Source organism: Ciona robusta, chromosome 14, assembly GCF_009617815.1.
Source record: "Ciona robusta chromosome 14, ASM961781v2".
Taxonomy (NCBI): Eukaryota; Metazoa; Chordata; class Ascidiacea; order Phlebobranchia; family Cionidae; genus Ciona; species Ciona robusta.
The window spans coordinates 2,709,638-2,725,239 of record NC_143248.1 but is presented as its reverse complement, the minus strand read 5'-3'; the positions used below and the strand labels follow the sequence as shown (position 1 = coordinate 2,725,239).

At 35.1% G+C, this 15,602-nt stretch overlaps 2 protein-coding genes across 2 annotated transcripts; both read left to right on the top strand.

Annotated features, from left to right (window-relative positions):
- Positions 1-215: 215 nt before the first annotated feature.
- On the top strand, positions 216-4,217 carry LOC149724944 (pre-mRNA-splicing factor RBM22-like). Its single transcript, XM_089892250.1, has 10 exons — positions 216-418; positions 773-826; positions 1,226-1,388; positions 1,616-1,716; positions 1,791-1,963; positions 2,552-2,761; positions 3,049-3,192; positions 3,392-3,498; positions 3,567-3,722; positions 3,929-4,217. Exons 1-10 carry the CDS (start codon positions 365-367, stop codon positions 4,006-4,008), a joined length of 1,242 nt encoding a protein of 413 aa, XP_089748376.1. The 5' UTR covers positions 216-364; the 3' UTR covers positions 4,009-4,217.
- A 258-nt stretch (positions 4,218-4,475) lies between these two features.
- On the top strand, positions 4,476-9,702 carry LOC149724943 (SPARC-like). The gene is made up of 9 exons (XM_089892253.1): positions 4,476-4,635; positions 5,110-5,268; positions 5,499-5,676; positions 5,882-5,993; positions 6,152-6,279; positions 6,479-6,612; positions 7,451-7,602; positions 8,574-8,722; positions 9,156-9,702. The coding sequence occupies exons 1-9, from the start codon at positions 4,579-4,581 to the stop codon at positions 9,185-9,187; spliced, it is 1,101 nt and encodes a 366-aa protein (XP_089748379.1). The 5' UTR covers positions 4,476-4,578; the 3' UTR covers positions 9,188-9,702.
- The last annotated feature ends 5,900 nt before the right edge of the window (positions 9,703-15,602 follow it).

The following is a 15,602-nucleotide window of genomic DNA, read 5'->3' as shown; positions in this document are numbered from 1 at the left end:
ACGTGACCAAGGTGGGCATAACCTCAAAATACTGTCCTGGTAGTGTTTCTGAATGTTGAATGCGTTTATTAGGATATCTGTTTAATTAAGGCAGATTTAGATCATCTTGTTTCGTTCGAGATTACTATTTTGTTCTAAAATCTCCCCGAATGATAATGTATGTTTGGTGGTGGCGCTGTTCATTGAGCAGGAATAATAGTGAACATGAGTCAGTAGTGAAATTGTATTTAAAGTCAAGAACAGCGTATATCGGCTCAATATTTATACGTATCTGTCGTTAAAAAAATAGATTTTTGGTTATATTTGTCTGAAAACTAACAGATCTATCACACCAGAAGTGAAGCTTGGTCGTTAGCTCTTCACAATGGCAACTTCGCTTGGAGCAAATCGCTACAATCGTCAAAACTGGGAAGAATCTGTAAGTCTATCTTTAGCTATGCTTTAATTATTACTAAGGTTTCCAGAAAGATGCGTATCATATTAAGTCATAACATCATTCAGAACTGGTATCTTTCCACCCCGGTTTTTATTAAAATGCTCAAATTCATAATGCCTATTTATAAAAATACCATATTATACAAGCAACATAGAATTCAGACTTTAACTTGTTCAAGTTACAAACCTGGTTACTCGTAAGCCGACACAAGGTGTATGAACCTTAACATGTAACATAGTAACGTAATACCTGTTTTTTATTTGTCTTTTTTTGATTGACATTGTATTCATGTTACTTACATCCCACAATAAGTTACACTAATTCACTTATTTTCAGGACTTTCCAATTTTGTGTCAGACATGCCTTGGAGACAATCCATATATACGCATGGTAAGTTTTTATTAAAGCTAAAAAATAATTGCTTTACAATTGAATAATTTGTAATGCGTGTCTATATAACCAAAGTTTGAATACCATGTTTTAATGTAGGGATGCACATTCTAAAACAAATAGGTTTTATATATTTTTAGGATACTTTTTTTGAATCTAGCATTTCTAATTTTTCTATTTATAGGATGACATAAATTAAATAACCTATTTACACTAATATACAAGCAGTGCTGATCTCACAGTTCATATTTCTGACTTAGGCATCCTTAATACCAGAACAGTAGTTTTAGATATTATTATAACCTGACCTGCTGAAGATAAAAAAAACAGAACTTTTAATAAAAAAAAAAACTGGATTATAAAAATAAATAAATTTTATACATGTTGTCTTTTATCCAGACTAAAGAAACTTTTGGAAAAGAATGTAAAATATGTGATCGGCCATTCACAGTGTTCCGTTGGTGTCCGGGCGCGCGCATGAGGTTTAAGAAAACTGAGGTTTGTCAGACTTGTTCAAAACTTAAGAACATTTGTCAGACATGTCTGTTGGATTTGGAGTATGGTAAGTTAACTTTCTTAACAAGCAGGTATTAAAATTGTTACAATACTTGGAAGTCACAGTGACAGTTGCCATTATTTAAAGTATGATACACAAAAATACTAATAGATTTACTTCGCTGACCAATAATAGATTGTGTAGCCCACCATTTAAAAAAGATTTTATTCTTTTTATTGAACTTCAAAGGTCGTTTTGTGTCAGTTTGCATTTAAATTCTGTATTTTTATTAGGTTTGCCCGTTCAAACAAGAGATGAAGCTTTGGCAATAAAAGATGACATTCCAAAGTCCGATGTTAACAAAGAATTCTACACTCAAAACATGGAGAGAGAGGTAAAAATACTCCCCAGATTTTTCTCAAAATGTTATATACTGTTCTGTATACCAAACTTTGATTCTGCGTTTAGATTGCCAATACTGATGGTACAGTTGCTGTTGGCTCAGTAGGCAAAGCACAGGCACCAAGTGATCTTTTAGTTCGAATGGCACGCACCACACCTTACTATAAACGTAACAGACCTCATATCTGCTCTTTCTGGGTGAAAGGTGAATGTAAAAGAGGGGAGGAATGCCCATACAGGTCAGACTCTTATATTTCTTACAGTGACAATTGTATTTTGTGTGATCGTTTTACTTTTATTTAATTCAAAGTTTCTAATTCAATTTACTACTTTTGCCTTAAGGCTCAGTCATTTTGCATTAAACCTCAAACTATTAATAAAGAAATCGTTGTTATCTTTATTTAAAAAGTTCTCCGGTGCTACTCCCTTAGACCCTTACTATATCTATAAAACGTGTTAATAAGGGGGTTACTAGTGGTACATTTATTTTGTTTAACCGGTTTTGATGCATTGATAAGTTACCAACAATTTTGAGCAAGTATTTCTCATTGTAAAAGTTTAAATGCCAGGATTGAAAAAACGAGACAGATTTTTAAACACTTGGTACACTTTTAAATAATGAAGACTAACTGCAGGGACAATTATGTACTTGGTAGTTCGTTAGACTTAATATAAATTTATACTTCTCTGTTAATTATAAATTTAGATGACAAGTTTAGTTTAATATTAAACTTTTTTAAATTTTTTAGTTTAATTTTTAAGTGTTCAATTTTAAATGTGTGGGTTTTTTTGTACCTTCTTGTATTTTTCAATTTTTTCATTTTCAGACACGAGAAGCCAACAGATCCAGATGATCCTCTGTCTGACCAGAACATCAAAGATCGGTATTACGGGATAAATGATCCCGTTGCCAACAAATTAATGCGAAGAGCAACTGAGAGCGCTGAGCAGGAGGCGGTAGCTCCTCCAGAAGATCAAACAATAACAACTCTATATATTGGAGGACTAGGAGAGGCTGTCAATGAGGAAGATCTTAGGTTCGTAAAAAATTTCGGAAAAATAAAACTTCTATTATTAAATTGCTAAAATGTCGAACAATGCCATGATGGGTATATCTTTATGCTGTATTGCCAGGTTATAGTAGACCTAATTTTCCTTTGTTTTAGCATTTATTACATGATTTGCTTACTTTTATTTCTTTATTTTGAACAAAGTACTTTATAAGGGCATTGTTTGGCAAAGTCATCTTTTTTTTATTACTTACATACATGATACATTTCGCTTTAAAAAATCCAGTGTTAAACCTATTCCAATACATTTGCAGGGACCAATTTTACCATTATGGTGAGATTCGTTCAATCCACATGGCAACCAATCAAAATTATGCATTCGTCCAGTTCACCAAACGCAGTGATGCTGAAACCGCAGCAAAAAGAACAGCTGGCAGACTCATGATCAAAGGAAAAAGGTATTTTAATAGAGTCCGTTACACGCTTTTTACAAAAAAGTCTGTTTTTCCAGATTCAAATCATCTTATTATAGTATTTACAAATCACCCTATGCAATATCTATTTTATTTCCCAGAATTGTTGTTAGTTGGGGTAAATCTCAAGGCTCAATTTAAAAAAAGGGTGGAGATGAAAGAGATAACATATCTTTTTTTCCAGAATTGTTGTACGGTGGGGCAAATCTCAAGGCTCAATCAAAAAAGGTGGAGATAAAGGAGATAAGTCTTCTCATAGTTCATACAACCCTGTACCTGGTCTACCTGGCGGTTAGTTGCATTTTTAGTTGTTTTCTCTCATTATTTTATGAAACTTAACCACATTGTAAAATCTCCAGCACTACCAATGCCATCTGAAATTGGTGATGGTGCAAAATATAAGAATTATAACTACATGGAGCCTCCACCCCCTGGAACCATCCCGATGCCTGGAATGAACCAACCACCTCGTATGCCACCTCCCCCACCACCAATGCACATGATGCCACCGCCAGGTAGTTTGTATTAGTGATACAAGATTGTGCCGCCTCAAATAGTCATTTATTGGTTATCCAAATTGTCTGCGACGCGCCCCACTCGGATACTATCAAATCAATATTTTTACTTTAAAAAATCTTTTTCCAATAACTTTAACATTTTATATTTAAAATCAGGAGTATTTTTTCAGATTTTACCTACTTTGAACATACTTTTGTTGCAGGGTACCAAGGAATGCCAGGCCCTCGTATGCCCGTACATTATCCATCACAAGACCCTCATCGAATGGGTGCAAATATGTAGGAAAATTAAACCAAACCAAGTCTAAAACAACCTTTACCAACGATCAGGCCCCCTGTACATTTTTGGTTTACATTTTTTTTGTGCAAAAATCAAGCTGAAAAAGATTTTTATTTCGCTAAATGTATAACGTCTTCAAAGCTTTTACATTTAAATGTTTTACATCAAAAGCCTTTGTCGGAACTGAAATACAAATCATATCAGCTTGTTAATATTGTCTTCTCTTGAGTCTACTGGGAATCAAGAACACGAAATTTTGTATCTAGTTTTGATATAGTTCTGAGGTGGACTAGAAATAGAAATGGTTACAGGCCAAAATTTTGATAATTTTCGGCCGCGGAAATCTTTGTCCTTACACGTACACAAACGTAGTCCTCAAGAGCCATAAAACACGCTGTCCAAGTGCTTTTAAATCTACCAGCAAATAGGTCACGCCAGTGGAAATTGCGCGTACTATTTACATGAGCGGGCGGGTGCGTTTTTCTCCAGCAAAAGGCCTTGAGCATTGGGCCGTAGTCGTCAGACAAAAGCAGTCTGGATTTTTCACGGAACGGAAAGACGCTACACTCAAAAATGAAGACGGCGGTAGTATCTGTCGCTTTGCTATTTCTGTTCTGCATTTCTGTCACTGTAAGTACATTACTTCGTAACTTATCATATATTTGCTTGCTTACAGTAGTTTTATACTTTAATTGCGTTGATATACTGTTAAGACAAATAGATAACCTTTGACCGTTTGTTTTTGAAATGGCTGATATCAACGAATTTGTTAATTTTAAAAAGTAAGAGTTATTTATGGAATAAAATAGGGTGGGGGAAGATGGGAAATCTTTAGCACATAATATGCAAATATCCTGATCATGTTTTAAACATTAACAACAGTCTATGGAGGTCGTGAGAATTATTTTTGACTTTTGAATGTTCTTTGTTTCCTACTAAATGGGACAAGAAAATGTTAAATGGTGTTCCATCTATGTTGTGGTAGTGGTTCAACCGTGCACCTCTTCACCAGAGAGTACTGGTTCGAGGCTTGACACTGCCACCATTATGGGCTTATATATATATATATATGTGTGTGCTAAAATAAACCTATTTATTTAAAAGGCGTTTAACACTGAGTCGCAATTAATCGACAACGAAGTGGAACTCCAGCGAGCAAGAGAAGAAGTAAATCGTGTAACTCCTAACCTCCGAGATGTTAATGAAGAGGAGGATGACTTGGATGTAGATGAGGATACTGATGATCAAGAAGACAATTCTGAGGTCTGATCAAAATTTCTTCCTTTTTTAACTGTATGGCATTTCTACTGTTATTTTACCTTTCAATTAATTTTTTTTTAAATCGAGAATGGTTCAATAACTTAGTTTTCAGGTGCTGCTAATACTTTACAGGGATTTTTAGTTCTGTTGTTCAAAATTACAAATTTGTGCAGACCTTTGAAACATTTGAAAGCAGTTGACAAAATTTTGGTGAAAAATCTACTTTTTAATAGGATGATGAAACTGATGACGAAGATGCAGAAACTAGCGATACTGAAGAAGAAACAGAGGAAACTGATACAGCAGAAGACACAGAGGAGGGTTCTGATGTTGCCAGTGAAGAAGAAGAAGAAGATGATGATGATGAAACAGAGGATTCCCCCGTACCAGATGTGGATGTCATTCAAACAAGTAAGTAAATGATACAAAATAAAGGTTACCGGTTACTACTTTCTTGCCTATGTATTTCGTTGTTTAACAAAGCTGTATCACGTAGATGTTAAAATAACTTTAAATAGTTTTTTATTTATATTAAATACAATTGGAAACCAAAATTTGACTCATCAATCCATCATCATAGCTGTGTGTTAATATTTTAAATTCTCCTGATTTTCAGACCCATGCGATCTATTTCCGTGTAAACCTGGAAAGGAGTGTTATCTGACAAAGACAAATAAACCTAAATGTAGATGCATCGTCGAGTGTGACAGTTCAGAAACCGACTTCAGGTGACAAATATGCTTTAATGTGTTGGTTTTGCCTAGGCTCTGAAGGAATTTTATCCAAAGTCCCATTTTTAACCATATACAGTAAAGAGGTTTGAAACATTGTCTAGATTTTAATTTGCTTTTACCACGTTTGCGCTAACGTGTAATTGTATACACAGAGTGTGTGGTACAGACAACAACACTTACACAAGTGAGTGTGAATTGTGGAGAACCAAATGTATAATGAAGCAAAACAAGGCTAAGGGTGTACAGCATCTTAGACTTGACTATTACGGGGACTGCAAAGGTATTTAACAAAATTATCATTAAAAAATGGTAATATTAATTCTACAATAGCACATTTTAAATGGATAAAAGGTACTTTTGTTAACCTTTTATGATATTTTTAACAGTTCTTGTTTTTATTTAGTAAATGATTAAATACATAAAAGTAAATTACCAGGAAACTTAAAGAGTTGTTAGATTTAAAATTGATTTGTTTTAAGAAATTCAACCATGTGGAGAGCATGAATTAAGTGAATACCCCACTCGAATGAGATCATGGATTAAAAACATCTATCTTCAAATGTATGATGAAGCAGAGGATATGGGGGGTCTCAATGAAAAACAAAGATTTCATGTAAGTGTAGTATGAAACTTTGTTTGTTGAACCAAGCCAGCCAAATTTCAATAGTTTTTTTTTTATTTTTAATAATTTTTTTACACTTTTGATGTTTCTGTATTTTTGAGTGAAAAAAAAAAGTAATCAACCAATTATTGGGTCTTAGTGTTTAAATGAGACAGGATATTAGTACTGTACTTCCAGATAAATAAGGAATAAATTTACATAATTTTAAGCCAAAGTGGTTTAATTACTTACTTGATATTTAATCTAGTAGGACTAGTTTTAACGAGTTACTAGAATAAATAATTGCTACTTATTAGTTAGTCAAAATTTTTGCAATTGAAACATTGCTAATTAAATGTTGTAGCTGGAAAGATATAGAAATTACATAATTTACAATTGATGTTGAAACAAGAATGCAAAAAAGATCTAACAATAGGCCAACAGGTTGTAACTAGTCTTTTAAAATAGGAAATCACTGTAAGACTAAGTATATGTGCCTTGGGCAACAGCAGACAGGTTTTGTAAGTCTAACAGTTAGGTTTCCCATCCAGACAGTGAGAAAATTTGTGGTCTGCACCTGAGAGCAATAACCATAATAGTCTACATGGTTATTGACTAAAGCTATTTGGGGATAAAATAAAGCTCTTGGTGAAAAACAAGGCAATACAGTGATAAAACTTGTTTCAAGTGTGTTGCATAACAGTATATTGTCATTTTTATAGTTGTTTTTATAAACATGTTGTCACTTTTATGGTTTATTATATATTATATAAACCACTACATTTTGTCCAAAAATATAAGAGGGCTTTTTATTTTTTTTTGAAATACACAATTGCACTAATTACTGCAGGGTCGAAAACTGGTAGCAAACCGTGACCGCTTGCAAACCTATGAAGAACATCATATCGATTTAATGAGTCGAGAGTTTCAGAAGTTCTACCCCTTATATAAATACCCAATTCACTGGAAATTTGGAATTCTGGATGTAAATCCTACCGACAAGTAGGTGATAATGAGTAGCAGTGTGGCAAAGTTATAAACTGCTATGTTTTTTGTGTGATAATATTTATGGATAATAAATGTCTATTATAACTGATGATAGTTGAAGTTTTTGTGTGGTAAATACATGGAAAAAATAGAATTGATGATAGTTACAGTTCTGTGTGGTAAATACATGGAAAAAATATACAGTTGATAAGAGTCAAAGAATGGGAAAGTAAACTTGATCTATAATTTAGGACTTGTTTCTATCACATGATTTCCTAAACTTTGGTTGTTCAGAGTCTGTGCACAACAATTTCATTTAAATGTAAAAATTTAAACATTAATTGTATAATGACCTACAATGATTATTGGCATATACCATGGATACCAACATATACTTTATTCACATCATCAAATATAGCCATGGAGGTTAAATTAATTAAAGCAAGAAGAAAAAAGGTATGAACAACAAAACAAATCGTTTCATTTTATCTCACTGTAAATAAGGAAAATTATCAATTAAAAAAAATCGCTGCTAATTCTTTTTTTGTATACCTCCTTTAAAGTATAAATCTGTTCATGATCATAAAAGAAAAAAAATAACATGGGATATTAACTGGGATCATAAAAATAAAAATTTCAATAAAAAGGTTTATGAAAAAAAAGGTTTGGGAAACTTGCTGTACAACTGTAATTTTGTTTAACAATAACATTAAAATGATTCACCATAATACAATCAGTTCAAGTCCTAATCAATATACAGTAGGGTGGGGCAGATGGGACACCTTTTTATTTTATTTTCTTATCCTATTTGGTAGTAAACAAGGAACATTCCAAGAATCATAAAACCGTATCCTCATGACTCCCGTCCCATTGAACATTGTTAATTGTTTAAAAGAAACGATCAGGATATTTGGTTATTAATGGTGTCCGGTCTTCCCCCTTTCTACTATATACTATAAAGTAGTTTGATAAATGTGTCCAACCAGGTATTTGAGTAAGCGTGAACTTGAGCCAATGCGTGCACCTCTCGTACCACTGGAACATTGCACAGACACCTTTTTCTCAACTGCTGATGCAAATAAGGATCATCTCATCTCATTATACGAGTGGGCTGAAGCTTTAGGGCTACAGGAAGGTAAAAATAGAAAAAATGTTACTTTTAAAAGAATAATATCTTTTGTTTGTCTCTTTGATTACGGTAGCGAAGATTTATAGATATTTTAAACGAAAAGACAGGATATAGCAACAAAACAACAGTTATTAAAACACGCTTACAGTTAAAAACATATTTACATTTAGTTGGAAGAAAGTAAGCGTGGTCGCTACACCTAGCAGACAAATGAGCCATTAATGAGATAATTATTTTCAAGTAAAACTTCCAATTGAAACAAAAGTGTGTACTAAAGACATCATGTCCACTGTCAAGTTACAATATAGTATTATCATGCGTTTGTTATTACACATTGCATACTACAGTAAACTACAACTTTTGTGGGTTTATTTTAATATTTTTTCATATGTGATTGTGAATATTCCTCTAAATTTTGCTAAGATCTTTTGTTTTACAGATGACATTGATAGCACTCTGACAACTGTTTAATGAAACATTCTTGCACGCTTGTTTATCCATTGTATAACACTCTATTGTAGTCACTGCACTTTCCCCATCTGCACAGTATTAACTTAAACCAAGCTTTTTTATCATCATTTAAAGGCACTCTGTAAGCTGCATGTTTTAAATCTCACCCAATGCTGTATATTACTGCTGGAGTCCATCATTTAGAACTCTTTTGTTTGTATGAATGTATGCGTATTAACCAACCCAAACTAACCTATCTGTATTATAAGCAATGATAGCCCTTAAAAGCAGCATATAGTATTAAGCTTCATGTTTCACAAACATTCCCGCAATAGTGCCACATGTTCTGTATTGTTTAAGGATGAATTTAAATGACGTAAATTAGAAAAAAAAAATAGTTTAAGCGATAAAATAAGGAGGCTCGTTCAAAATACGGTAACATCTCATATCATGTGTGATGCTTTTGCATGCATTTTCCGGTAATTTAGATTATGTAACTTAAATATGGGACAAATAAACTGACTTCGTGCTGCCTACATTTAGTGTTATGCGACCGTCGTGGAAATTGGTTTAGAAACAGGTGTAGCTTTTTTAATTTTGTTAATTGAAAGGTTGGCTCTCGTTGTTATATGGATGAAAGTGTATATGGATGAGTTGTTTTATGGATGAAAGACAATGGATATCGACGAAATTCGAAAACTTTATGACCGTAATTTATAGCGCACGGCTAGTAAACGAGGGAAATCGTACTCTGATGCTTGATCCTTGATGCTGTCTATCATTGTGGATTGTGAGGAAGTGTGGAGAGTTTGACTTGGACAAGATACAATGGCAACTAGCGTAACGGCTAACAAATATTATATAGTAGGGTGCGGGAGGATATGGATACATTTTCATTCCATTTTCTCATTCAATTTGATGGTAAATAAAGAATATTAGAATTAAGAATTATAAAACCGTATTCTCGCGACTTCCATAGACCGCTGCTAGTTGTTTTAAACACGTACGGGGTATTTGGATGTTGTGTGCTAAAGGTGTCCCGTCTTTCCCCACCCTACCATATGATATTTTTTGTGATCGTTTTTCCAATACATGAGCGAAACGTTTTCATAACTGGTATGTTCTTTCGACTTCCGTCCCGTTTGTCATGGTTGAGGTATTGACGTGTTGTGCTTCGGGTTCAAAGCTTGTCGCTGCTACCATTGTCCGTGTATGTGTACTTGGGCAAGACACTTAACGGCAATTGCCCCAACCGGGTGGTTACATAACCGGCGGTTCAAAATATCAGCTATACATAAAAATCCACTATCGTTTTTCGGCCACGCAAAAATAAAGCGAGTTACATTCATTCATTCTTTACGGTGGCAGGCTACAACAAACGTTTATGTCGGTAGGTGGCGGACAAGAACAATGAACCAATAATTGCCTGAAAAAAAACTGCTGAATATTTTAGGATTGTTCGTTCTGTTTTTCTTGCAACTAATTAAACATTTTGTAGAATTAGATCAAAACCACAAAAATGTTTTCAAAAACTTTTGAAAAGTCACTTTATACTTCTTTAGAAACTACTTTTTTTATTGACTATTAATCGTTTTTGTATTTTATGTCGCTGAATTACTCTATAGGCTAGACGTATTAACCGACTTGGCAGCAGTCAAGCGCAAGCGAGACGCATGTTCGTATCCCTGTTAAATAATTCATATGCTTATGAGTCAAACCAATAGCGGCGCCGTAAGATTCAAAGAAAATACAAAAATCAGTTTGTTGCTTAAGAAAATATTTCTTCCTGTCCAGACGCATGCGCAATGCTTCGTACGATCTTACAGTTTACATGGGCGTTCTGCGCATACGTAAGCTCTGTTATATGTTTGTAAGCATACATTTATTTACGTTCAATTTTTGTAAAAAGAACTTGAATAGTTTTTTGTCTTAAATGCGTAAATGAAACTCTTTACTTTATCCTCGCGTGGCTGAAAAACGACAGTCGTTATAACACGGATGTTCATACATTTTATTACTTTTTTATGGGGGGCTTTTAGACAACCCACTAGTGTCTTTAAGCCGTGTTTGTTAAATATGCTAGTTATAATTATATATCATTAACATTCACTATTTTGTAATGTTTGTACTATAATAAAGTAACACACGTAAAATAAAGCAAGCTTATTACGCCGATGTATGAAGGCAAAAGCAATTGCTAGTGGGCAAATTTTCTTATTATTATTCGTATATTGGTACACCCTCATAGTATTTTGATGTATTGAAATTTTGCTTAATCCAGAAGCAAAGGAGAAAAGTCAGTTCGCAACGAATGCAACAAATGCCTATGAATAATAGATTGCGCGCAATACTAAAGAACAATCCTACGTCACAAAACTCATTTGTTTAACTAAGAAATACCACCCATTATATAGTAGGGTTGAGGAAGATGGGACACCTTTTCATTCTATTTTCTCGTTTTATGTGATAGTAAACAAAAAAACGTTCAAAGAATTATAAAACTGTATTCTCACGACTCTCGTAGACCGTTATTAATTGTTTAAAACACGATCAGGATATTTTGTGCTAAAGGTGTCCCATCTTCGCCCACCCTACTACATATATTTTACAACACGACTTCTATATTTTTCGTGCAATCGACAACAAAACGGTATATGTAACAAGGTATTTTTTCTTATTTTGGCCTTTTCTAGAAAATTTTGCTGACAAAGAATTAGGTAAAGTGCGAAATAAATTATTCAAACTAGGTAGAAATTGTTAAAATATTCAGATTTTGCTATGAAATAATGTGTCATATGATTATGTTTGTATTCTTGGAAACGGTACTTTAAAAAGATTTCCAAGTCATTAAATGTAACGATATAGTTGAATACATGCATAAACATCTACTGAAATAACTTTTAAATTTTAAATCGGACTTTTCTCCATATCGACACATTTTAAAAGAGATGCTTTCAAGTCCTCCCAAAATTCCAATCTTTGAAAAATCTTTCACGTAGGCGACACTTCTGGGCTAAAACCGATCGAAGCGCTGGTGCGGCGAAAACAACGGTGTAAAAACAACACCCACGTTCCATAAAGCTCTGGAATTTGAGGTAGGAGGCATTACAACCGTTGATAAATCACTTTGCTAAGAAAGGATAGCCACGGTTGCCTACCGTCAGTGATATATTGTCTATGGTTCAACGAAATGTCAGTCTTGAGATCTCGGGTGCGCAGATTCGCTCAGAAAACCGTTGCCAAGTCTTTACCTTTGCTATTTTCATTGTGTTAGTCATGGTGTATGAAATAAAACGTGGCATAATTCCTACATTGCAATTAGTGTTTAGAGAATAACCAAGTACTTTCTTCGTTGTTTCGCTTTAATTTTCATTAATTTATCAAAAAAGGCAAAAAATTCGTGTCATTTAATTTATAAAATATTTTCCGACCTTTCATTTCATACCCTAAACGTTTACCTAACTTGAACTTATCATACAACGGCAAAAGCATGTTCAGTAAATGTGAGTGAAATAATTCATTGTGTATAAGCACTTGCTACAATGCAACGTACAGTTCAAATACCGGATCCAATAATTAACGACGTGACTAGATTTGGGTGGTTAGTTAAGCGCATAGTGTTTACTATCCCAAACATTGTGTTATTACATTGGAGTTTGGAGCGGGGGTTGGAGCTTTTCTGCGAAATGGAAGTTATAACGAGGTGCGCGAGACAGTTACTTTGCTCCAAGAGAGAAACGACTGCTCTTGGCTCAGAGTGAGCGCGCAGTGTTGGAGAGAGAAACAGAATGATGGCTTGCCTCTTCGCCAAATGGGAAGTAATAACCAGGACGCAACAAAAGCGAAATATACAAGGCAAAAGGGGGTATTGGATTTCTCGCTCACCGCCTTTCTCCCTTTTGCTTACAAACAGTCCGTGATGTAACCGCCCTCGCCCTGCATTGAACAAAGGCACGACAGGCAAGATTTGGAGTCGATTATAAAAGAGCTCTTGTTTACCAGGCCATTTCTTGTCGTTTTATGTAACACCTAGTTCGACACAGAGCCTTTGTTCCATGTATCGCGCGGATCAGCCCAGATACAAATGTTTAAATAGTGCTATAGCGTGTTCTCGGCGTCAGGAATAATGTTATGGTGTAACAAAAACCTTTTCAGTATCGGCAATGTGAATATAAATTAGTTAAACAGGTCGCGCTTTAACGGCTATTATACCAGATAGTAAATCGGTCATGGCAAAGAGTGAGCTGTATTGTTTTGACTACCAGAAGAATATCGCAGTCCTATGAATCATTTCATTCGTTGCGACGAACTACTCGCTAAAGTGGTTAAAGTGATAAGAACCTGCCGTACGACGCGCAATTCCTCGGTATATGGCTAAAGACACAAAGGGAAAAATCCATTACGGGTTATGAGATGGCCGAAAATACAATGCGATCTGTTTTGAGTGTTTACTGTACGCTCGCCTGGTTTTAAGCTCGTTCAAACTAGGCGAAAGTGAGCTTGGCATGGATTTATCAGATAAAAGGCAACATTCCTCATTTCTGTGATAGAAATCAAATACTTTCAGGTATGCCTCAGCAGTTTAGGGCAAATCAATGTTGGCGCACTTTAGTAATGACTGTTACGCGCATCAGTGTTTAGTTCAAACGCTCACCTAAACAGGATGTTAGGTTTTCATTGAATACGCTAAGCGCCCGGGAGCGTGGCGCTTTGTCATTTCGGTGTTATGCTCGCCGCACAAACACTCTGTACACTTACTGATTAAAGGCAAAGGAAGTGACTCACGGAGGGAAACAAATAAGAAAGACGTTCATTCGCCGCTGATCGACTCGAATTGCTGGACCAGATTCTGCTTATACCAGTCCTTAGAAGAAACCAATACACATAATTTCTTGTAATTTAAATTGCCCTCGGCGAAATTGTAAATGATATTTAGTATATATGTTGTATAATTGCTATTTTAAGCTTTTTCTAGCTTTAGTAGGGAATGAGCTTTTTAATTTGTATATTGCCAAAAAAAACTAAAACAAATCACAATAGGCTTTGGGAAACCTTGAACGTTCTGTTCGTTGTTTTACCACCAAATGCAAATAGTGCACCTATAATAAAGAAGAGGGGTAAACGGGAAACCTTAAGCATATGACAATTAAATAACCTGATCATGTTTTAAACAATTTACAACGGTTTATGGGAGTGATGAGGATACGCTTTTACAATTCTTTAAATGTTCTTTGTTTACTACCAAATGGGGCGAGAAAACAGAATGAAAAGGTGTCCTATCTTCCCCCACCCCACTGTACTTTACCAATGTGGGACACAGCGCTGCGTTTCGGTAATCCGGCTTGGCATTCGTACATTTCCATATCGGTCTGTGCATTCTGCATGTTTCAGGAAACCAATTAAAAGCCTCCGTCAGCGTCAATATGTTTGGAGCACGCCAAACTATTTCGGGTGTCTCGTCATGGTAACATTTGTTTCCGCGTATCCAGCAGTCATACTGACACCACCATTGCCGAAATTTGGCGAGTCCGAAGATGTAAAAATAGCTTGCAATTTGCCGCATTCGCTCAGCATTGCTATTGCACTGTTTATTTCCCAAAATATGTCAAAATACCGAAAAACAATCCGCATTTTCTTGCAAACTTATCCCGAGAAATATTTGTCCTACATTTCGTGTTAACAACTATAAATCAATTGTAGTAGGGTGGGGGGGGGGGAGATGGGACACCTTTTCATCCCATTTGGTAGTGAACAAACAACCTTTAAAGACTATAAACCGTAAACTCACGACACCCATAGACCGTTGCTAATCGTTTGAAACACGATCAGGATATTTGGATATTATGTGCTAAATGTGTCCCGTCTTCCCCCACCTTACTGAACATTTCCTAAAAAGCTGCCACGCGGGCGTAAAGCAGTATTTTTTAACATTAAATTGTGTTAGGGACTCATATTATGCTTCCCTATTACGGGTCAATGTGGAAATGGCGCTTACGTCGTTGTGGCATTCCTGGTAACGTAATATCGTGCCATTATATGCGCCGTGACGTAACAGAGATCGACGCGACGGTATAAATATATGTTATTAACAGGAAAATGTACCCGTGCTATGTATACTTGACTTATATCGTACCGATTGCGAAATAAGGACTTAGTAACATGAATTATGTATCGAAGTGAAAGTTAAACAATTGTTTTGAAGTATATTGTATCGACGATTCTCTTTTTATTGCCCACTTTAAAGTGAGACCAAAATAGCGGGATTAAGTGGCGGTTGAAGTGCTGCCGCTACGACATAGCGCATTGTACCATCGCGTGTAATATACTCATTAATACGTGAGTCTATTTGATTTTAGTATAGGCGCCCATCCTATCAGCAACTATATGTGCGTCTGATTGACTGGTCGGATGTTGCGTCAACTGATTGTCGTCTCTT

Bases quoted from the DNA above. Each gene is read 5' to 3' on its own strand.
- LOC149724944 (XM_089892250.1), top strand. From the start codon at position 365: ATGGCAACTTCGCTTGGAGCAAATCGCTACAATCGTCAAAACTGGGAA. The intron at 1,964-2,551 runs GTCAGACTCTTA...TTTCATTTTCAG, and splicing joins GGGGAGGAATGCCCATACAG to ACACGAGAAGCCAACAGATC. The intron at 3,193-3,391 runs GTATTTTAATAG...CTTTTTTTCCAG, and splicing joins CTCATGATCAAAGGAAAAAG to AATTGTTGTACGGTGGGGCA.
- LOC149724943 (XM_089892253.1), top strand. From the start codon at position 4,579: ATGAAGACGGCGGTAGTATCTGTCGCTTTGCTATTTCTGTTCTGCATT. The intron at 5,994-6,151 runs GTGACAAATATG...TTGTATACACAG, and splicing joins AGTTCAGAAACCGACTTCAG to AGTGTGTGGTACAGACAACA. The intron at 8,723-9,155 runs GTAAAAATAGAA...TTTGTTTTACAG, and splicing joins AGCTTTAGGGCTACAGGAAG to ATGACATTGATAGCACTCTG.